Source organism: Cygnus atratus, chromosome 7 (assembly GCF_013377495.2).
Source record: "Cygnus atratus isolate AKBS03 ecotype Queensland, Australia chromosome 7, CAtr_DNAZoo_HiC_assembly, whole genome shotgun sequence".
NCBI lineage: Eukaryota > Metazoa > Chordata > Aves > Anseriformes > Anatidae > Cygnus > Cygnus atratus.
Window position 1 is genome coordinate 21,252,775 of NC_066368.1, and position 22,042 is coordinate 21,274,816.

A 22,042-nucleotide genomic window follows, 5' to 3' on the forward strand; every position below is an offset into this window, starting at 1 on the left:
TCTGAAAAAATATCACCTTTAAAATTAATCCACACAACAGGTTGGGACCAGCATATATTCTTGTTACATGGATATAGATTTAGAAGAGTTTCATAAAACTGCAGCTACTGTCTCAAAATCTACTGAACTCATGCTACTCCTCTTTCATCCTCATCCCTGATGTGCAAGGACTGCAGAAGTGGGTTGGCAGGTGCTCCTTTTGAAGGGCTTCTGGTTTTGGAACAGGCTCAACTCTTTTGGTTCCTTAAGGAAAGGAGCTTCAGCTTCGAGAATTCAAATTGCCACAGTATTTCCCTAAAGGATTGGGCTAAGCCTCCCGTTATCACTGTATGGTATCAGGAAATACTAATTCACTACCTGCAATTTCCTTTTTCCATTTTGTTCCATTTCATCTCTGTTCAGACAATAGTCCTTGTGACTTCTGTAAGAATTACCAACCGCATCAGTGCTCTGTCTGTTCATCAACAAGATCAGTAAGCGACTACAGGACAGCTGTAAATATCAGACAGTAAATGGATCTCTCCATTAGGGTGCTGCTCCCTTCCCCATCATCTTCTGAGTTGCGCCATATTCCACTTTCACTTACAATTTCAAGAACAGTGTCTGTTCTGTAGCATTGCTACATGTTCCTGATGATGGGAGCAGTCACCCTGCTAGGAGACAAAGCTTTCAAGGGACTCCATTTCATACAAGAAAGCAGCTTCTAACAAAGGGCTTCCTTATCAGGCTGCTGCTCTGCAGACCAACCACCCAAAAGAAAAAGGATGAAGTTACACCTCTTAATAGATTCATTTCAGCAATTTATCTTGGGGTTCAAATAACCTTTCCCTTGATGGCCTTAGAAGGCTTGTATCAGTTACAGCATTAAAACTGAAAGGCATTTCCCCAGTAACTTGTTTTCAACGTCCTGTCTAACTTTGCTTTCAGCCTGCAGCAGGAAATAAACCAGCACAAAAGACAGACTAAGATGGCTACTTCACCTTTTTCTTGCAAAGAAATAGCATTGTTGTCCTTCTTCATCCACCAAGGAAACACTGTGGTCTGTCTGAACACAAAAGCTCCACAGCATTCTGCTGACATCAGCATTGTCCCCTTTTGACAGGTAGGAAAAACTGAGGCATGGCAACTTACCGAAGTCTGCAGCAAAGCTTGGAGTTCAACCCAGGACTCCTGACCATGAAATGAGTGCTTGAACCCAGAAGATCACCCTCAGAGCTGCAGTAGAAAGGCTTACCTGTGGTTTGCTGTCTGAAGAAAGGTTCGGACGCACACTCCTATAGCCCTTGGCAGCCAGAGAAGATGGTTGGGCATCCCCATTGGCATCAGTGGTAGATGACGACCTCCAATCATCTAGAAGCAGAAGGAAGAAAGTCAGATCACAGAGGATTCCCTCCAGCTACAGAATGAGTGAAAGGAGGGGATTTTTTTTTCCCAGTCAATAAGAAATACTTCCAAGAAAGCAACAACAAATGCAGCCAATGTTTGTACCTGTTTCTGTGTTTTCTGGCTCCAGACCTAGGCATTTCACAGAAAAGAGGGACAGAAGACAGAGGGTGGAGGATAAGCATAAAGGAAGAGAAAGGGAGGGGGGGGAAAACCATTACATTTATGGAAAGCATGTACCAATTGAAGTTAAGAGTCAAGTTACTTCATTTCACACATAAAATGCTCTCTGACAGGGCTGCCTAATTACCATAGAGACCAGTCCTAAACATGATGCCCTCCTTGTTTCTGACCTTTGTAAACACAAGGCAATTCATTCAGAGCAATGAAGAAACAATTGTTCATTGACATTCTTATTTCAGAGACAAAAAGGCAGCCCAGCTAGCTAGTTTCTAAAGCTGCAGCTTGAAGTCCAAACACCACACATTACTGGAAATACAGGGACCCCATATTCAGCCCTGATACAGCCTATGAAGACACATCTACCCTTGTCAACATCACTGTGTATGATTAACAGTGGCAGAGGACTGCCAGCAAACAGATCAGGTTTTGCAGACTAAGGGCATGCATGTGAAGAGGGTTAAAAAAATAAAATACAACATCACTTTACAACCGAGTCCCTGCAGATAGATGCTTTAGTCTCATCAACTATTTACCCACCTCCCACTGGGTTCTTCCCCACCGACTCTCCCCCTGCTAGTCATTTTGTTGTTTGAGTTACACGCAAAAAGGACTTCCAGCTACAAAGTACATTTCATAAACTGACTGACAGAGTAAGCAAAAGTAGTATTAATGATCTCATTTCCATAGTAATAGGCTCATTGCCATTCAGGCTGCAGGAAATTTATGAAGCCATCAGCAGAAAAGAGTGAGGCAATGGTGGGGGGCAGGAATGAAGAAACAGGGAATGGCAAGCATGAAAAGAGGGGAGGTCATAGGTGGAGCAGAAGGGGGAGGAGAAGACAGCAGAAAATGGCACATTGTGGCTGGAATTAATGGAATCACCCTTCCTACTACAATGCATCCAGAAATTATGTGTGTTTTGCTTTCAGGAGCAAGTTTGACCCCCCTTTCCCCTTAACAGCATCTTGCCTTTGGGAGTTCATCCTCTCTGCCAGACCCACGACACTGGACAGGTTTATTATGCTTTGCCTGTCTCCTACAATTAAGTAATTACACATCTGCTATTGAACGATGGCAGAACTCTGTGGCGACACTGTCTGTCTGGGATGCCATTCCTGCTGCCTTGACAACCCAAGTGAATGCTATGGTGGCAGCAGCACCACCCGGTGGATCTTTCTGATCCACCTTGGCTTGGGATAAAAGGAGATGGATAGGAGCCTGCCAGGAAAACAGAACTAAAGAATAACAACCAGTTGAGATTTTTTGGTGCTCCTGACAGCAAAAGGGAGCTGTAAACAAACTAAAGACAGAGAGAGTGGTCATGAAACCTGTTCTAGGAGACAGCAGGACTTCATCTCCCTCTGCTGGTCTGGTTCTTACAAGAGGTTTCTGACACTGGTATAGGATCTAGGGCTTTAAGTCTTAGTTTAAAAGCTAAACAACAGCACCTCCCCAAGACTCTGGACTGACCTCATATGAGCTTACCGTGAGGTAACATATTCCAGTTAACCTTGCACCCACTACACTTACTTTCAGGTTGCTCAGCATCCTGAGGACACAGTGAAGAGAGATTCTGATTCTCTTCGTAGGCTGGAGATGCCCGGAGGGTCACAGCTCCTTTTCCGCTGCAGACTCTAGTGGGATCCATTTCTACAGGAAATGCACATGTCCAGAGAAGACACATTGAAAGAGATGATATTAGATGAAAGCTACTAGAAGCCATCAGAGCTCTATGAAGTATTTTTAGCATGGCTGCCTTTGGGTGAATTGATCTAGTAATGTTTATGTTGATGAAGATTAGCTCTGGATTTAAAGCATTGAGAAATCAAAGCAGTTTTGTATTCAAGTAACTGATGAATGTAGAAATAAGTTCTGAGTCAGTGTAACAGAGCTAAGAAAGGAGGAAGAAAAGCATGAGTGTTTGAACCAAATTTCATGAGTCCACTTGCTTTATTTGGTCTGCTTTGCATGTAGGTACTGTATTAGCAGGACACAATTACACCCAAGACTTTTCTGTAGGTTCTGTAGGGACGTCACAGTAGTATTGGTATAAAGCAACGGGATTTGCATGCTAGGGCCTTAAAAATGCCTTTTGTGCTGGACTGAAAAAGTCTTATGCCTACTAGAAGACAAAGTCTTGCAACTATGCCAAATATGATCTAACAGCAGGACAATGCTGTGTGGCAATACCTCCTTGCCACCTCCTCCCATTTCATGGTGGTATTACACCTTTTTGACATAGGAACCTAAATCTCCAAAGTAGAAGATTTAACATACTTGCTTAGATCACCCTGTGGAGCACAACACCAGGTCATGTCAGCTTCCTGGCTAAGGCCTGATTAAGCACAGCTTCCGTGCATGCTTACCCTTGTGCATTTCAGTCCATGGTTTGGGTTTTTTCCCTGTCACCGTATTCATCAATAGCCTTGAAGTTCAAGTTTGTTATCTTCTTACCCTTATTTAAAAACCTTTCCGGAGAGTTGTTTCCTCTAACATATCTGTAGAAACAATAAGCCTACAGAGACTCTTACTTACCCAAGCTACTTCCATAGCAAAACACATCACCTCCCTTTCTTATGCACTATTACTGCCCCTGCAGCTGCCAGACTTCTCATTTTGACCTACCTAAACAGAAGTGCTTGTCCTACCACGACAACGCACAGGGAGCCTGAAGGCGTTCTGAGGATGTGCTGTGTTGCACAAATGACAACAATGATTTTTAGCTTTACGGGGTGAGGATTAAGCTCCCTATGCACCAGGAGGAATGCAGCTGCTTTTTAGGAAGTGTTATTATAGTGACAATTATGCCTCCAGACTGGACAGAGGGGGGCAAAAGCTGCTGCTTGCTGCCCAAATAACAGCTCATGTTTACTGCAAAACTGCATCCCCTGGCTGACATCAGTAAGACAATGCTCAATTACATCCACATCGTGCCTACAGACCACGACAATGCCTCTGCCAAGGTTGCAGAACACTGCCACAACATAATGAAACACCAAGAGTAGAGGTGGACAAGAGCAGTAAGGGAAAAGACTGACACTGGAATCACCATGGTGAAAGCTTTTACTTGGTCTTCCAATGCTTTAGGGCTTTCTCAAAAAGCACAGTTTCAGGTAGCAGATCCACACTTAGCAAATGCTGCTGAAGTATGCCAACTTCACCCTCATACCACACAACCGACCACACTTTAAGGTCACCCACATGGCTGTTGAAATAGAAACCGACTTCTCTGACCAAGAAGCATTTAATACATCTGTGTGGATGGATAGTTTTGCCCCTCCTAGAGGCTGCCTCAGTGTTGCAAATTAAGTAAAGGCTGTACTGATAGAAAATATCCTCTGATTCCCTACTTAATCCACTTTTTCTGTAGTCCTGCACGTGAATCTGCTACCCAAAGCTATCCTTTCTGAAGAAGTCCTTAAGAATCGGATGCAGAACAGGGTTAGGAAATGCTTTTGTACAGGACACTATTTCTGGCTACAATTCACATCCACGCAGCACAACACACAGCCTCAGGACTCTTTGGACTCACCAGAGTACCAAGGTTTAAGCTCTGTGAATCCAGTTTCAAGAGTACTGTGACTGAGGCATAGACACATTGTTGGGAGTCACCACGCCTGATTCAGACATCCACAGAGTAAAGGGTTGCTGTTGTTCTACATTCTTCCCCTATACATCCTTCACATGTGCTGGACAGAGAGAAAAACAGCTAGAGCTCACCACAAAATAGAAGTGCCTCCATTATATTGGAGAAAAAAGGCCCTGGAACTGACCACGGACTGTTAGTCCAGGAAAAAATTGTAACTGCTTTGTGCCCGACTCCTCTTGTCATTTCTGTACTCCATTTAGATACTAAGTTTTGGGTGGCAGGACCCTTGACAATACAGAAAAATGTTGGGACTGACCCCTCCGCAGAGATTGAGGAGAGATGTTTTAGCAGGACACGGAAGACTTCCACTTCCTCTGTGCTATCCAGCAAATACCAGCAGCTTGCACAAAGGAGTGAGGTCCACACCCAAAAACCAGCACTGAACTACGGCTGGATCCTGAAGCTGTCCCCTGTGCTTTGACTCCACTGTTTTGCTTGTTTGGTTAACGCTGCACACTCTCCTTGTTTGTATCAGGCTTCTTTTATCACAAATGTTTGCTGGGCTGTTTTGCAACAAATATTGCACATACATTGTGATTTGGTGGGGTGTCAGGTATGATCTCAGCCACTGTTATTAACAGCAATAGTATATTGCTGCTCATTCTTCCAAAGGTAACTGGATAAACAATAGTCAAATTATCATTTATGAGTGAATTCTCAAAGGCACAGTTCTAACCTTCAGGGTCCATAAAACAACACTTTTACAAGGTTGTACATGGTGTGAAGAAAAACATTCACTAACTAGTCTCTTAAGCTTATAGAAAAAATGAGATGGGACTGGATTTCTCTCATCAGATCTGACCATCCCTGAACTTTGAGTTTTCAAAAAATCCAGATATAGATGTAATCTGCATGAGAATTTTCCACTAGAAGTTGTGTTTGAAAATAGTGACTCAACAAAATGGAAATATTATTAAGAAACCAATCAAGTTGATAGAAATTCTCATGGGATACTACCAAAGCATTTCATTTTAATATAACAAATTACAAATGTATTACAAATCAAAGCAATAAGAGTTTGGAAAAAAAGTCTGAACTCAAAAAAAAGTCAGGATGTTTTAAGAAGGGTTGAAAATAAAGTTGTCAGAACATTTCATTTTGGGAGAGGAAGACAAACACCTAAGATGTTGAATTCCCTCACAAATCAGGTGAAAAGAAGGAAAACAAATATCCAGATCTCTCATTATAGGAGTCCACCAGATGTTAACAAACACGAGGACATTAGCCCTGTACTTAGTACAACAAAGCATGTGTGGCAGATCAGAAGAGACAAGCAGTATCAGCTAACCTAGCATGACTGTCCAAATCCAGCAAAGTACAAAAATAATCTTGTACTTTTAGCAGGAAAACATGTGCTTGGGGGCAGGGGGTATAACAGCCTGACATCCTTATTTACAGATTCTTTACATGGATAAAGTCAGCGTGTGCACAGATGTCTGTTTACTTTCATAAAAACAGAAAGATAGGCAGGAAACATTCTTTGATTCATCAGGAGCTTGTTTCAAGATGAGGCTGTAATAACAATATCATTCATAACCAAGCATTAGTAGAAGAGTTTACTGTGATCCCAGATTCAAGTAGACACAATTATGTCTGCAAAGAAGCAGCATAATTGAGAACAGTGCATTGTGCCGTCAGGAGCTAACTTTATTACCTACTGATGAAATCTACAGCTCTGGAAACAGTGAGAATGATGAAGCTGAAAACTAGCCAAAGCATGTGGGTGAAGCAGAGAGAGAGAGAGAAAGAGAGAGAGAGAGAGAGACAGAGAGAGAAAGATGATGGATGGCCAACTAATGCAGGAGGCGGGGGGAGAAGATACCTGTAGGCAGCACTAGGTGAGGAGAAGTTTTCACTTTCTTCACAGGGATTATTTTAACGGCAGAAATAGAGCGTGTACATAAAGGGACATCAACAGCTGCAAACACAAAAGTGTAAATGGCACATCCAAAAGGGAAGAACAGAGTTTGGGAAGCATGCCACAAAAATTTCTAATGTACTTGGAGACACAATAGCAGGAAATTTCAAATACAAAAGCAGTCCAGAGAGCACTGATGCAACCGTTAAAAATATCCCTTCGCTTGTCCTAATTCAGGACGTGTCTGTTTTATGCAGTGTGCAGAACTGTTTACTGAATCGACTAACTGCTGACTGCCACTGTGCTGCAGGGGATGAGAATCTGGAAGCATTAGTTTTTAGAAGCAATCAAAAACTTTTAGTGCAATCATTTTGCTGAGATACACTACATGCAAAAAATAAAAATGTTAAGTCAACATTAAAACAGCTTAGTTAAAGTGAAAAAAACAAAGATTGAGAAGTTCAGAGTGGATAATTAAACTAGTGCATTACATGAATTCTGGATTTTATAGCACGTGCTTTACAAGTTCAGAGAGTAGAGAAATATGAAATAATCCTGAAAATGTCTTATGACAAAGTGCAGCATCAAATATCCAGTTCAGAAAAAAAATATTAATTTAAGAATTAAAGATTTCTACTGCACTTCACCATTTTGCATACTAATTATGCCAGGCATAGTAACACAGGGGGAAATCATATCACACTGTGCAAAGTGCTAGCAATTGTTGCAAAACTCTCCAAAATACCTGCTACTTCCTCTCCAACTCTTTATTGCTACTAATGTAGAACTATTAGAAACACCAACAAAAAACACACCCTACTCATCGGTAAAGCTCAACAAGACCTGCCAAGATAAACATCTTTTAAGTCACAGCTCCACAAGAGTAATGAATTGTACTGTTGATTTCTGCAGAGCCAGGATTTTCTCCTTTAAAACCTGCTAGTTTCCTGCAAGTATTGACTGGAAAATGCCAGGTGCTCCCTCCTTTCCACCTCCTTCAGGCCTGCAAAATCAGAAGCAAGAAGAACTACATTGCTAATACTTCACACACCATTTCCCAGTGCTGGGCCACTTTGAGGGAGGCACGGACATCAGGATGGTGTGTACACCCCCTCTTGGGGGAATCTTTCTAGCCCCAGGCTAAACTAGAAAGAGATTTCAATCTGGCAAAGGGATTTCAAGCAAGAGGATAGGAGAAGAGCTTGATAAGAGTTTTTTCTAACTCCAGATAAAATTGTTATTTTTATTTGATGAGATGGTTTTAAATCCACCTGTATTAAAAAGGAACCCAAATCAAACCCTGTTCTCCAAGCTTCTCCCTGAGCACTGCAGATCCTGTGAAAACCAGAGATCCCAACTCCAAACAGTCTACAGTTTTGGAAAAAAACTAATTCTGTTCTGCTCAGTAACTGATGGAATTCAGCCATCTACAAAGTAGTCAAAATACTAACCACTATAAAAAGGCATCAAAGGAAAAGAAAGGAAATGAACCCAGCGGACAACCAACCCATACACTCATATACTTTCACTGTGCCAAAACACACACCATCGCTATATAATATTGAATTCTGTAAAGCATGCTTCAGACCTGTTGACATTAACGTGATGACCAGTTTGTTCAGGTAAGCTGAGATTTAAAATCCTTGTTACTAGTGACAGATTTATTTACTACCTAAACAGTTAGTTCCAGCTCTTTAATCCTGGGCTCAAACCTTCACCTCCCTTTGAAATGAACAGGATTCATACATAGGTACCCAAAAATCCATGCTGTCTAAACACACTGAAATATGGATTCTCAGGTGGTCACAATTAACACAAGCAGTGCACAAATTTCTTCAAAACAGCACTAGAAATATACAAAGATGCAAATCTAGCCGGCCACCTTTTGTTGCTTGAGAGACAAAGAACACTTGTTCAGCTAAAAAACGCTGCTGGCATGCTGCAGCACAAAGCCTTTCTTGTATCAGTTGCCAAGCAAACTAAATTTGGAAACCCCTGCTGCAGTGAATGCCCAGGGAAGTCAACCACATCACTCAGTTGACATGCAGGGGGAGCTGCAGAGGTGTGTCTGAAGCTCTTAACCCACCTTTTTCCTGTCCATTGCTGCTAAGCCCATTCACAACAGTTTTTGCAACATCAATTTCTTTGTGTTCTGCAAGACAAACAAAGAAACAGATTATTTCTGGGTTAAAGTATTTGCAACTGAATTTAACATCTGACTATGAGGGCATGCCATGGGTCAGAGCTACTGATTCAGGAGCTAGGAAGTATTCCTACTATCTCAGGAGATGCTGCTTGGAGACAGATCTCCCTTGGATGACAGCTCTGTTTCTCCTTCCTCTTCGCCTACATGGACTGCAGCCTCTTTTAAACAGGGACTTCCTCTATATGTGCACATTGCACCCAGCTCAGTGGTGTTCCAGCTCTGAACGGGACATGCACACTGTAGCACAGGAAAAGTAAATACTCTTCACTATTGCATCAGCCAGATGTGTGTAGAAACCCAAAGATAATGGAGCTGGCCCACACTCCCCAATTTTAAAGCTGCATGCTACGTTATGGCACTCTGGACTGCTCTGCAATTTCCCAATAACTACTGACTTTGGGGCCCAAGGGGAGCAAGGAGAACAGCCACCTTTTGCTACAAGTATCTGGCATGCTGAAGCCTTGCTTCTTAAAGCTGATGGGATAACTTTTGCACCACTTCAAATATGAGATTTGAAGGAAATTTAATGTGAAATCCAGCTTAATGAGAAAACATTTGCTGAACTCAGGGCCAATATAAAGATCATAACGATGTTCTCTATGGAAAAAGAGATTTGAGTCTGCAGGGTCCTCAGCTGACATGAATAAAACTGACTTTTGTGAATTCAGAGAAACACAGAAGACAATGTTGGAAAGAACCTGCAAAAGTCATCTAAAGCTCTACTCCCGACCCACGACAGAAACAAATCTACCTCTGTGATTGCTGACAGACGTTTGCCTAACCAGTTCTTACAAACTTATGGTATTACCCTAGAGCAGTCTACTCCAGTGCTTTACAACCTGGAAGTCTTAACAACTTTTAAAACAAAATTCCCAGCTCGTGTTTTTCAGATTTCTGATTAGTTTTCTAGAATTCCTCTAGACTGTCTCCAAATGGTTCATGTTTTTATCAAAATGTGGTGCTAAACATTGGACGTGATACCCCACCTGAGACATGATAAAGTGCTAAAAATCAGTTGAGAATATTATTCCATGGGTCCTACATATAGCATTTCAGTATGGTGTCTGCTTTAGTTTTTCACTGTGGCTTGCCTGTTACCTAGACAAGCCCAGCAGTTTTACTCTTGCCAACTAGCCCCATTTCCTCTTCCCTCATTTTTGTTTGAGCAGCTGATTTTTCTTGTCCAGATGTCAAATTTTACATTCACCACTACTAAAACATACCCAGTTCTTTCAGATCTTTTATTTTTTCAAGTAGTCACAATAATTTTGAATTCTAATCTTGTATTACAAAGTAAAAAGCTGAAGGGACCTACCTTGTCTCAAGATGTTTCTAGTTATTTGAGCTTTATAAGCCAAATTGACACAGCAAAAGTCAAGCCAGGACACTCTTTATTAAGAAGCCACCCCATTCTTTCTCCAGTAGTTAGGTTCCCTGAGCTTTTCCCTCAGAGGGCTGCAGCACCTCTTCCATGAGAAAAGGCTGAGAGAGCTGGGGTTGTTCAGCATGGCAAAGAAAAAGCTCCGGGGAGACCTTATAGTAGACTTGCAGTACCTGAAGAGGGTTTACAATAAAGCTGGAGAGGGACTCTTTATCAGGGAGTGTAGTGATAGGACCTGGGGTACCAGCTTTAGACTTAAAAGATGGGAGATTTAGATTAGATGTTAGTAGGAAATCCTTTACTCTACAGGTGGTAAGGTACTGGCACAGGTTGCCCAGTGATATTGTAGATGCCCCATCCCTGGAGGTGTTTGAGGCCAGGTTGTATAGGGCCCTGGACAACCTGCTCTAGTGTGTGGCATCCCTGCTTGAGGCAAGGTGGTTAGAACTAGATGGTCTTTAAGGTCCCTTCCAACCCAAACCATTCTATGATGCCAGGGCTTTGCCTGGCAAGATGCAGAAGAAGAATAAAAAGAGAATAGCAATAAAGAGGTAAGCTAATGATTGCGAATAGAAAATAACAGACTTACCAGAGCTCATTGTGGCAGAGGGACTTGCCCTTTTCACTTCTGGATTTTGTTTCTCTCTGTTTAAAGTGAAAGACAGAATGGTTAGTTTCTTTCACATCTGCCTAGGCAGCAGTAGATATAATGCTGAACAATCACTACAAAAATCAAGGTAAGAATTGTACTTTCATCAAGAAATTTAGTTTAAAACCCAAATGAATTCATGTCAGTCAGCAGTTACAATTTTTATTCGTAATTATCAGAAATTGAAGAGTATTTCCATCCAATTACAGGCACTACTTTCAAACCTTAAAGTTCATCCTCAACACCAAATCATGAAATACTGATTAAAGCATAAGAGCCTATATATGGCAAATTACAAGTCTGGTTAGCTTCTAACATATGAAAAGTGCATCACTTTTGCGGAGAAAAAAATTGTAGTGAGACCATCTTTAAGTTAAAACCCTCAGCTTAGGCCACTGCCAGATTTCAAGGCAATCTGCTGCTCATATCAAAGTCAGCCTCTCCTCTGGAAGATGTTACAGTGAAGAAGAGACATTTGTAGAAATGCATATTAACTTCTGCGCTAACCATTTCCAGTCCTACAGTGCTTCTGGTATCTTCAGGAACAGACTCCAATAGGTGAAACTTAAAATTAGAAGCTTTAATCCTTCTGGGACCAAAGGCAATGAAATCACCAACCCAAGAGGAAAAACTACCAGCCTGGGACCAGAAAAAAAGACAAATTTCAGTCATGAGAAACTACAGGGGACAACTGTGGAGCCTACTCTTACCAAGCACCCACTCCAGACAGGATTTGATGTCTGTAGCTTAACAGCTTTCACAGCATCACACTGTAGATGTTGGTCTCAATAGTGAAAGAGCAGCATGTCTACAAAACAGGTCTGTTTTCCAGGATGTCTCAACTCTCTAAAGGTTCTAGATTGAATTAAAAACCCTTTCATTTTGACTTTATCCCCACTCCCACAAAAAAAAAAATTAGCACTAAAGAGAGCAAGAGTGACTCCAGGTAATTAAATGCCTCCCAGGGCATGAATAGAAGTAGCTATCACAAGCTGTGCAATCATACATAACCAAAGACCCTAATCTGTGGAACATGCGAGAAAGGGGATACAACACCTTCCCCACCTTCTCTCCTTCCAAGCTGCTAGGAAAAGCAAGAAACTGAAGAGAATTGGAGATATTTGTTTTCCTGTTACTAGAACTGGAGCCAGCAATACAGCATTGTAAGAGGTGGAAATTGTCTTCACAGAAGTAAATTTGCTCTCTTGCCTGAAATCCCCCCATTCTTATCCAGTATTCATTTTGTACCAGCCAGAGTATAATGAGCATGTTCAACAGGTACTCAAAAGGGAAAGTAAAGAAAATTAAACAAATATAGTAACAGATTAATCTGTAGAACTAGCCAATACCTAGGCTCCAAGCATGTCACTCTAGGAAGAGCTACCACCACTTAATTATTTTATTCATTAAAATGTCCACATAAGATATACATTGTGGGCCAGGGAAGGCTCAGCAAGACAGCCCAACTCCAAGCTGATCCCACCAGAACACAGTGTGGGTTCAGGGGATGCAGCCTCAAACCACCTGAGCAGAAGCTTAAAGGCCTGCTGCCCTACTTTGCCTGCCAATACAGTATCTGTCTTTGGTTTCTACCGACCATATCCTGGGTATGGCAGGCACAGCACAGCCAGCTGGTCGAGGGAAGTGATTGTCCTGGTGCGACCTCACCTGGAGCACTGTGTGCAGTTTTGGGCACCGCAGTATAAAATTATCAGTCAGCATCAAAAGAAGGGCTACAAGGATGGTGAAGAATCTAGAGAGCAAGATGTATGAGAAGTGGTTGAAGTCACTTCACTTGTTCAGCCTAGAGCAGAGGAGACTGCTGAGGGGAAGCCAAGAAAACCCCACACCTATAAACCTCAGTTATTTCGCCTTAAAAGAACAAATTACTTTTTCCACAAAAAGTGATCTGAGATTAAAAATACAGTTGCATTAAATAAGCTTTCTAAAATTAAATGAAGGTGTACAAACTCATTAGTACTAGATGTAGAAAAATGACTTTTCTACATATCCCCATGCTTACTAGTGATTTCAGAATTCAATTAAAATAACAAGCATTCAGCATTCATTAACTGTGAAACCAATTGGCATTACTCAAGCACTCTAATGAATGCACACTTAACGCAGGTTCCCATACAAAGATTGGATTCAGAGGGCTGGGGGTTAGTATAAGCAATCCAGAGAGCTTCAACTCCTGTAACTCCAGAGGTTCCGTTTTAAAGTTGATTTAGGTCACTTGCAGTTCCCTGTGCAGATTCACTGCACACAGGTAGAAATAACTGCTGTTTAGACTGAGGAAATTATGGTGCATGTTTGAAGTTGAGAACATGCTTCAGTGCCTTTTTGCATCAGGGCTACGGAGTTATTCCTACCTGTCTCCCATATGCTTAACCTAAACCACACACTGAAGTCCTGTTACAACCACATTGTATTTTATGGAGTAGCCTAAGGTTGCTCTTGGGACCAGACACATGGTTCAGACAGAGCACATCTGGCTCCATGGTGCCCACATAGCAAAATGCTGCCCTCTAGCACTTGGGGATGTACACACAAGGTCAGTGCGCTGTGAGTATTTGGGTGGTGCATCCTTGGGCAAAGCATCTCTGCCAGGTTAGCCAGACAGCCTGCCCATGGGCTGCAAAAGGGATGGATCTAGAAGCATTTGCTGCTCCCCATTGCTCTAGAGGACTTCCTGTAGACGCAGCCAAAGCAGTCCCATAGACATGGGTAGTATGCTCAACCACACTTCATAACTGAGCCATTCAAAAGGAACCAGAAAGAGATCCCTTGTGTCAGTCTTAGAAACTGAAAATTGGTACTGCCAGATCATGCAAAACAAAAACCAAACCACACACACACAAAAATCGCCCAAGTATCTCCTTCCAGCTCCCTGATGTAACCAACAGTCCCATCTCCTTGCCAGACTTTCATGCCTTTGCTGAAATATGACAGATGTAGCAACAAGGGTTTCAAAGCTGCAAACATTCAAAACACAATGAAAGGTAATGAATTCCTAAGGGCATACGCCAGCAACTGTAGTCCTGAAGATGCCAGTGTCTGTACTTAACGTCCACCAGCTCCTTGCCAGTTCCCTCGTACATCTAGACAGATGTTCAACGGCTCTTTCCTCCCTTTCACCCCAGCACATTTCTCCGAAGACTGCAGCTCCTTCCCTACTTGGTGTGGAAACACAGCACAGTGGATTTAGAGCCCTATTTAGGAGGAATGCAGATAAGTGGTGACTACTGCTGTGCAACGTCTCTGGATTATCTCACATGCTCTAAACATTCAAGTACTCCCCCTACAATGGCCAGAGGTAACAAACAGCTCATTAATAGTCCCAAGTAAGGACACACGCTCTTAAGTCACTGGTATCTCAGCTAAGAGTCACAGGCGGTGGTTATTTTTGGTGGTCTAATGTACATGTGGGGAAAAGTAATTTCCTTTGGTTTCTTCTCTTGTTGTTACTGATAGCTTTGATGACTTGCTTAGGATTTAAAAATAATTGCTAACCACAAGCATTCAAGATTTATCAGACAGGCCTCTTAAATCCCTGAAATTCAGACTCCTACGTTAGCTTCTCAGTTTTGAGTTTTTATATTTGCAGGTTTCTGTCCATGTACAAGAGCTTTAAGAGTTAAGTGGCTGCTTTTAAATGGAAAAAAAAAATCTTATGTATAAATAGTCTATGAGATAAGGCTTTTAGAAAAATGAAAGACTTTCAGACTTACGGGAGGATCGGCAATCACAAAAACTCGTCAGATTTTGTACATCACTGATGGCACTCAGTCTTTTAGTCCCTGGCTCAGACACTTTCTCACATTGTCACCAGTGTTTCTGATCCAGATCCTCTGCTCAACCAGCTGTGCTGGCAACATGGGTTCCCAAAGCTGGAAAGAAGGCAAAGGGCTGCACTGTAGCCAGTGTCTCCTACCAGAAGGTTCTGTTTAAAGGAAGCCTCTGGAAAGTACATCTCTGCTGTACCTCTCACACTCTGTCATGTGAAATGTGGCAATAGAAAATAACTAGAATATAACAGGCAGCTGCAGGTTAACCCATGCAATCAACTTTAAGTATCATTATTCTCTTATCCTGAAATAAGAGAAACATGTTGCCTGTCATTTTTATTTTAAGAGTTAAAGAACATCGTCATTCCTTCAGAAGACATTATGCTCCTAAGAATAAATTGCATGAAAGGACTATGAATAAGCAGTACACAGAAGAGTCATACTGATTCTGAACAACACAACCGCCCCACACTCCTCAGCAAGTGTTAAAACAGCAAAGAGGGAGCAGTGAAGGCTCAGCTACATGAAACAAATGGCAGCACTGAACACAAGCTGGAATAGCGTGTTCTTATAAATAATTGAACTTACAGCTGTTGGAATAAACAAGCATAGCACATTTCATATGCAGTATTGCTTTTTTTTTTTTTAAATATGGTGCATGTTTGTTTTCTTCCTAATGGGTATATCTGGGGCATGTGCCAGGTTTTGTGCAATTTAGCAGTAACGTGTCACTGCATAGGTAAGAAAAGTCAAATAGGAAATGTAAACCAGGAGATGTGGCTTTAAGAACTCAAATGCTTTTGAATCAAGTCATCTTCCAGTCACCAACTTCAGAGTAAACAAAATTTACCAACAACCTGAGTTGAACTGAGTTCAAGGTCACCACTTTGGAACACGGGGCAGAAAAGGATCTCTGGGGTCAAAGCCTACTCCCATGCTATTGCAGGCAACTGTGTCATACAATCCTGGGCAGGAACATTTCAAGTTCCAGCTTGAAACTGGTAGCATGGCCTGCCTCCACAACTCCTTCTTTCTTATAGCTGGAACAAAGTTTCTGACTTGCAGCCTAAATTTAGTTTACGAACAGCTAGCACTTAACTGTTTTGCGTGAACATCTTTTTTCTGTTTAAGTAGCACGTGTGCTCCCCCCTCCATGCATTTTCAGAAAGAGATTGCACCTCAGAGTCTTCATTTCATAAACCCATAAACAAATGTTTCCAAAGCAACTAGTCCGCATGTTGTCATCCAGCTCATTAAAATCTAGTAAACAGCAGCAGATTTTAAAGGTTGGCAGTCCAAACCCTAAACTCTGCTTAACATCACAGAATCAGAGGAAAGCCTACAGCTGGCATGCCCAGGAGCTGAAAAAGCAAGGTATAAAAGGCAGATCAGCTTCTCTGGTCCACTCTAATTCTGGCCTGCCTACTAGACACAGCTCTATGATCAGTGCTAGTTCAGACAGCGATTTGATGTCTACAGGAACCTCCCTTGTAAAGAAATAGACTGGAGAAATTTCATCAGCTACCAAACCCTCATTAAGTGATGACGACTTATACCTGCAGGGTTTCGGGGCTCAAAGGTGGCTCCTGCTTGAGCGAGCCATCAGCCTTCTGCTCAGCCACAGATCCAGGGCTTGTAAAACAGCAGTTCAGAGGGTTGTTTGGCACAGAGGAGACAAACGAATAACTTGACATGCAGTGGGTCACTGGTTCCCTCTGAATAAGTTAACTGCTCTTATCAGTAGCTTTCCACTCAAAAACATTTCTTCTTATGACAATAGATTTTTAAATGCACTGTAACTGGGCTTCAACTTCCTCCTGAGTCTGCCATGACCACCCTTTATTTTTTGTATTTGGTGGCTGAGATCACAGTGACAGTAGCTGCAGCCTGGGTATCATCTGTGTCTACTAAAGAAACAAATGCTTTTGTGCCCCACCTATATGCCCAAGCAGCTCATAGTACATCACAAAAATCCATACAGGAAAAAAAATCTAGAATATTTTCAAGTCTCATACTCATTTTAGCAGATCCAAGGCACAGCATCTGAGAACATTAGAAATGGGCTTTTCTGCTCAGATTTATCTGTGGTAAGTATGCTAACACCTCATGCACAGCCTATGCATGGGAACTCACTGGGCACAGTTCTCAGACTGCCAGCTCCAGATGGAAAGCAGCAAATGATTTAACAGCCTGCCACAACCCGGGACAGTTCAGGACACTTAACACAGGAATTCAAGCAGGGCACATGTAACTACTGAAACCACAATTTACAGTTAATAAGTGGAAATCAATTCAACACCAGATTTACCTTTCTGCAAAAGGGAAATCTTTTGGGCAATCTGCAGTGACCACACCTAGCCACGAGGATGCTGGTTTTACACTTCAGCTGGAAGAAACAGAAGATTCATTGAGTTCCACTTGGTTTGAGACTATTTGTGCACACTGTGCAGCTGGGGTGCTCTGTGTGCTGCACTCAGCTCAGCGTACACCTCTGATATGGGGCCACTTGTGTCTCTGCTGAACAATTGCTGTAAATAAACAAACCCAAATTCCAGAAGCCCTAATTATTTATAACAATGGATCTATTTAGCCAACCACAGGATTGAGGGGCACACATACACTACATCACATTTAATACAGTGAATGGCGTTCTGTAAATACAATTAATTAGATCATCTAAACAACATCCAGCAGCTTCTCTTGCATGATTTTGTATAGTGAAGACTACAATGGCTGTTTTCACTGCTGTCATACACTTCCAAACAGTGAAGCAGTAAATAAGTGGAAGTTGCATTAAATAGAAATATCAATTAGAGACTGACTAGTGTCACAAAGTTCAGATCCACATTAGCCTATTTTTTGTGAAATGTTTATAGAGAAAAGATTCTTGTGTGCCTCAGACACATAAAGCAGATAACTTTAATACTACAGATCACCTTATACAAACCCAGACACACAACTAGGAATCCTAGAATGTAAGGCAGAGGAGTTGCACTGGTATTGAATGCTCACGCTGGCAACCATATCTAACAATTTACTCCCAACCTCTGCTAGCACTAGCTGTTTTCAAGCTCTGCACAAACACACGCTAAGCAACACTTTGCAAGTCATATAGCTGATACTCCTATTTCACACAGAGCTGATACTCCTATTTCACACAGAGGGAAGATTCAAGCCTCTATTCTACACAACATCTGAAATTAACTGAGCCAACACGGTGTAAACAAGGTGCGTGTGTCAGCTGTATAGGTGTTTTACGATGTCTTCAGAATAAGCAAAACCAGTTTGAAAGTTGCTTTCATATATACACAACTGCAATAACCTCTGAGAAACAGAAAAAGCTAAGTTTAGGCTACGCATAAGGAGACTCAGGCATACCCTACCTCCAATTGCACCTATAGCCTTGTCAGAGGTGCATTGGAAGTTAGACAGGGTCATTCTCCTTCGGTTTTGCCAACCTGGAGGCATTGCTACTCAGGAAAAATTTCCCCAGAACCAGTTCATCTACCTGAATATCAGGCACAAAAAGGTCCCAGCAAAACCCAGAAGGCTGGTCACTGTCACGCATCCCAGGCCAGGCAACAAAGCTGTGCCTGTCAGGGAGTCCAGGCTGAAGTCCTGGCTGGCTAACCTCACTGGACTGCACTGCCTCTAAAGGCACTTAACATGCTGGAATGGGGAACAGAGTGATTCCTTCTCTGCTTGGTACTGAAAACGCTGGGAGAAAACCAAACTGCTGGGTTAAGTAATGGTCTGACACTTGAAGCGTCTCCAGAAGTAGCAGGATGTCACATTCCAGAAACCAAACCTCGTCCTTGCTTCCCTGACTCTTCCAGCCTCAGGTGACCAAGTTCCCTATTGCTGAAAATTCCACATCCATTCTCACTTTCATTTTAGCAACAGCCTTGGAATCTGCTCTCAGGAACTGCTTTCATCTACTCCTTCCCATAAAATTAGTCAGGAGAAAGATGCAATAACTTGGGTATGGAGGTGAGGACCTGCCCGTTCCTCCAAACCAGAGCACAAGCCCACGTAATGACCATTTTAGATATCTCCCCTCTCTTTTCAAGCAGCAACTGGAAATACCTACGCAAACAAGAGAAGCAATTTCAAAATCAGTTAGTAGTGCCCCAACAGACCTACTCACTCACTGCATGTCAGCAGATGACAGTGCCATGTAAAGTCCTGGGAGTTCAGCTCACAGAAGCTCCAGGAGAGCCAGCTTCGACTAACTGGGAATAAACATAGTGCCCTTACCTTGATTCAGACTTTTCAGTTAATGGTGCCATTTTCTTAGTCCCTTGATTTCACCCCATACAAAGCACTAAGGATTTAAGGAACCCTTTCACTGTGCTGCCCAGTCACTTGGCTGCAGAAGTATAACAAGAAATTTGTGGAGGCCTCTCTGCCCCTCTCTGGCACCCTTAAATACTTTGCTCCTCCTCCTCCTGTGCTTTAATTAGCCAGCTGGTTCTTAGTCACACCATCCCATCACTAGGCTTGCTCACCACCAGCCACCCCCACCCAGCCTGCCTGTCACTCGCATGCCACTGTCATCATGCAAGACAGTGACTGCGCGCGGCTCCGGAGCTGAGGAAAAGAGAGAGAGTTGGGAGATGACACTCCATGGTAGCAGGGGGATGGGAAGTGACAGGCAGACCCTGAAGAAATACTTCATTAAAGCACAGGGGAAGTACTTGAAAAAGCACTTTAATAACCAGGGAGCATCTTGTCAAGGGAGGAGCATTTTCAATAGCACTCAACATGACAGATCTTATTTCAATGGGTAGGAGCTGAAGGGTCAGCTAAAGTTTCTGTGCTTGGCAGCCCAGATTTGTTGCATAAATACCTCACATGACACAGCTTGCACAGCTACTAGCTACTATATGATGCCCACTCTACAGGGCATTAAGTGACCTTTTAAGTCACAAGCTGTACTAGGATGTAAAGCGTGGAACATCCCCACCACAGCACAGCCTGGCTCCCCTTTAGCCCGAGGGGCATGCTGCAGGGGAAGCGGTGCCAGCTCTCAGGAGGGCAAGGGGCTGGTCTACCTCTTGGTAAGAATGCTGGGGTAGCAGCACAGCATCACCTCTCCTTCCACAGTGAACATCTATAGAACAAGCAACTGAGAGCAGGACTCCCTGAAACCAGAACTTAAGAGTTTGGTTCATGCAAGGCCAACTGGTAGTTTAATAGGGGAAGTAATTTGAAGGAGACCCCCAAATCTCTCAGTACTGTCTTTGTCACCAGACCACAGCACACAGAGCTTCAAGCACTGCAGGCTTTTGTGACTGACGCTCCAGAGTGTCTTTGCCTGCAGCCTGTCTCCAGATTTTGATGCCTCAAACATGTATGTACAGGCACTGATCTGTTGCCAAACTTAGGAATTGAAAAAAACGTACTGAAAATCACTGCAAGGCAAGCAGCTCCACACTCAATACCTAGAAAGCAACACTGATGGCAAGAGTTGCTGATAGCAGAAGGACACAGAGCAAAGGCTACTATGTGGGTCAACACTTACTGTACCTTTAGACTCTTACTAAAGTGTTAGTGAAGGACACAGAACAAAGGTCTCCAAATACCCATGTATGTAAACCCCTACCAATGTGTTGTGAAATGCTGACTGAGATTCTGATATTCAACACAAGGTGTTCTTTTCCCCCCTCCCCAATATACCTTTTGGTATCACAATACCTATCCCCCACCAAATGAAGCATTTGTTAGCAAATATAGGCACAGCTCTGACTCAGTAAACTGGCCAAGGGGCCAGAAGAGGCTGGAAAGTTATACTTTACTTTTTATTTATTATTTTTAAAGACCAATCCCACACCTCAATGTGAACATGTCGTTGGTAGTACCTGATTACAGAAAACAAAGGGACTTCCATATCCACATTTATTACTAAGTCCCAAAGGACTAATGTTGGGGAGAGCTTGGATTTGGAGTTTTGGTTTCATCTACCCCAAATTCAGGTCTGGATCTAGGTTTAGGCTCCAGCCCCATAAGTCAGGTATATTTGGTTTAGGCGGAGGAGAAAGGTTTAGACATAACAACAGTCAAAATAAAGGATGATAGAAAACAGTTTGTTTTGAGTGGTCAGACCCTAGTGTCCCCTCTACAAAAAGAAGAAAAAACACAACAAACTGGGGGAAAAAAAGTTGTTCTCACCAATAAACCAGGAAAGCCAAGAAAAAAAAAACAAAGCAAAACACTACATTCTCCAAAGTAAACTGTGCAATCATCACCAGCTTCAATTACTTGAAGCAAACTTGTTTACACAACAGTACACAATAGAGGACCTCCCTCACTACCCAAAGATAACCTCCTTGATCTCCTCCTCAAGTCTGTTCTGGAGCCTGACCACGTGAGAGTTTCTATCAGCTGGGAGCCCTGCTTGTGTGTAGCAGGGGGTTATAAACAAGCCTCTGACAGTTTGTCTTCAGTGACTGTGATTAAAGTGTCAAGAGAGCAGAAACCATACTGTAAAATACTTCTCTCTAGTCAATGAGAGAATGGCAACTATGGAGAAGCAAAGTAGGAAAGAATCCAGGGGCTGGCCGAAATCCAAATTCAGATTGGTAAATTCAGGTCAAGAATTGGATCCAAAACACTTCTGGTCTTTGCAGAAACCAGCCTAGATAACCTTCAAATAGCTTGGCAAGGAGAGAGGAGTTTCTGCTACAGACAAACACTTGGATGGAAAACTGAAGGACTTTCACAGAAATCGCTAAACCGCTATTCCACACGGGCGAAGGGAGGACTGGGCAGAAAGCGCAGCACAGCCATAAGTCTTGTTCCCTGCCCCCCAGATGTCAGCCCTGACTATGAGCTAAAAAGCTTTCTGAAGTTTTGTTGCTGTTTTACCACCAACCCCTAGCAATAGTGTAGTATCCATTGCAATCATCCCGGCACTTAGTGCTGCACAGCCACTGTCGCATTATT

General features: G+C 42.6%; 1 protein-coding gene across 1 annotated transcript in view; it reads right to left on the bottom strand.

Moving 5' to 3' along the window:
* SORBS1 (sorbin and SH3 domain containing 1) overlaps positions 1-22,042 on the bottom strand; it is a 110,170-nt gene that overhangs the window by 55,541 nt on the left and 32,587 nt on the right. The window contains 4 exon segments of the mRNA XM_050711849.1: positions 1,235-1,350; positions 3,097-3,216; positions 9,160-9,225; positions 11,250-11,305. Of these exon segments, the coding sequence (XP_050567806.1) occupies positions 1,235-1,350; positions 3,097-3,216; positions 9,160-9,225; positions 11,250-11,259 (312 nt within the window). The 5' untranslated portion in view covers positions 11,260-11,305.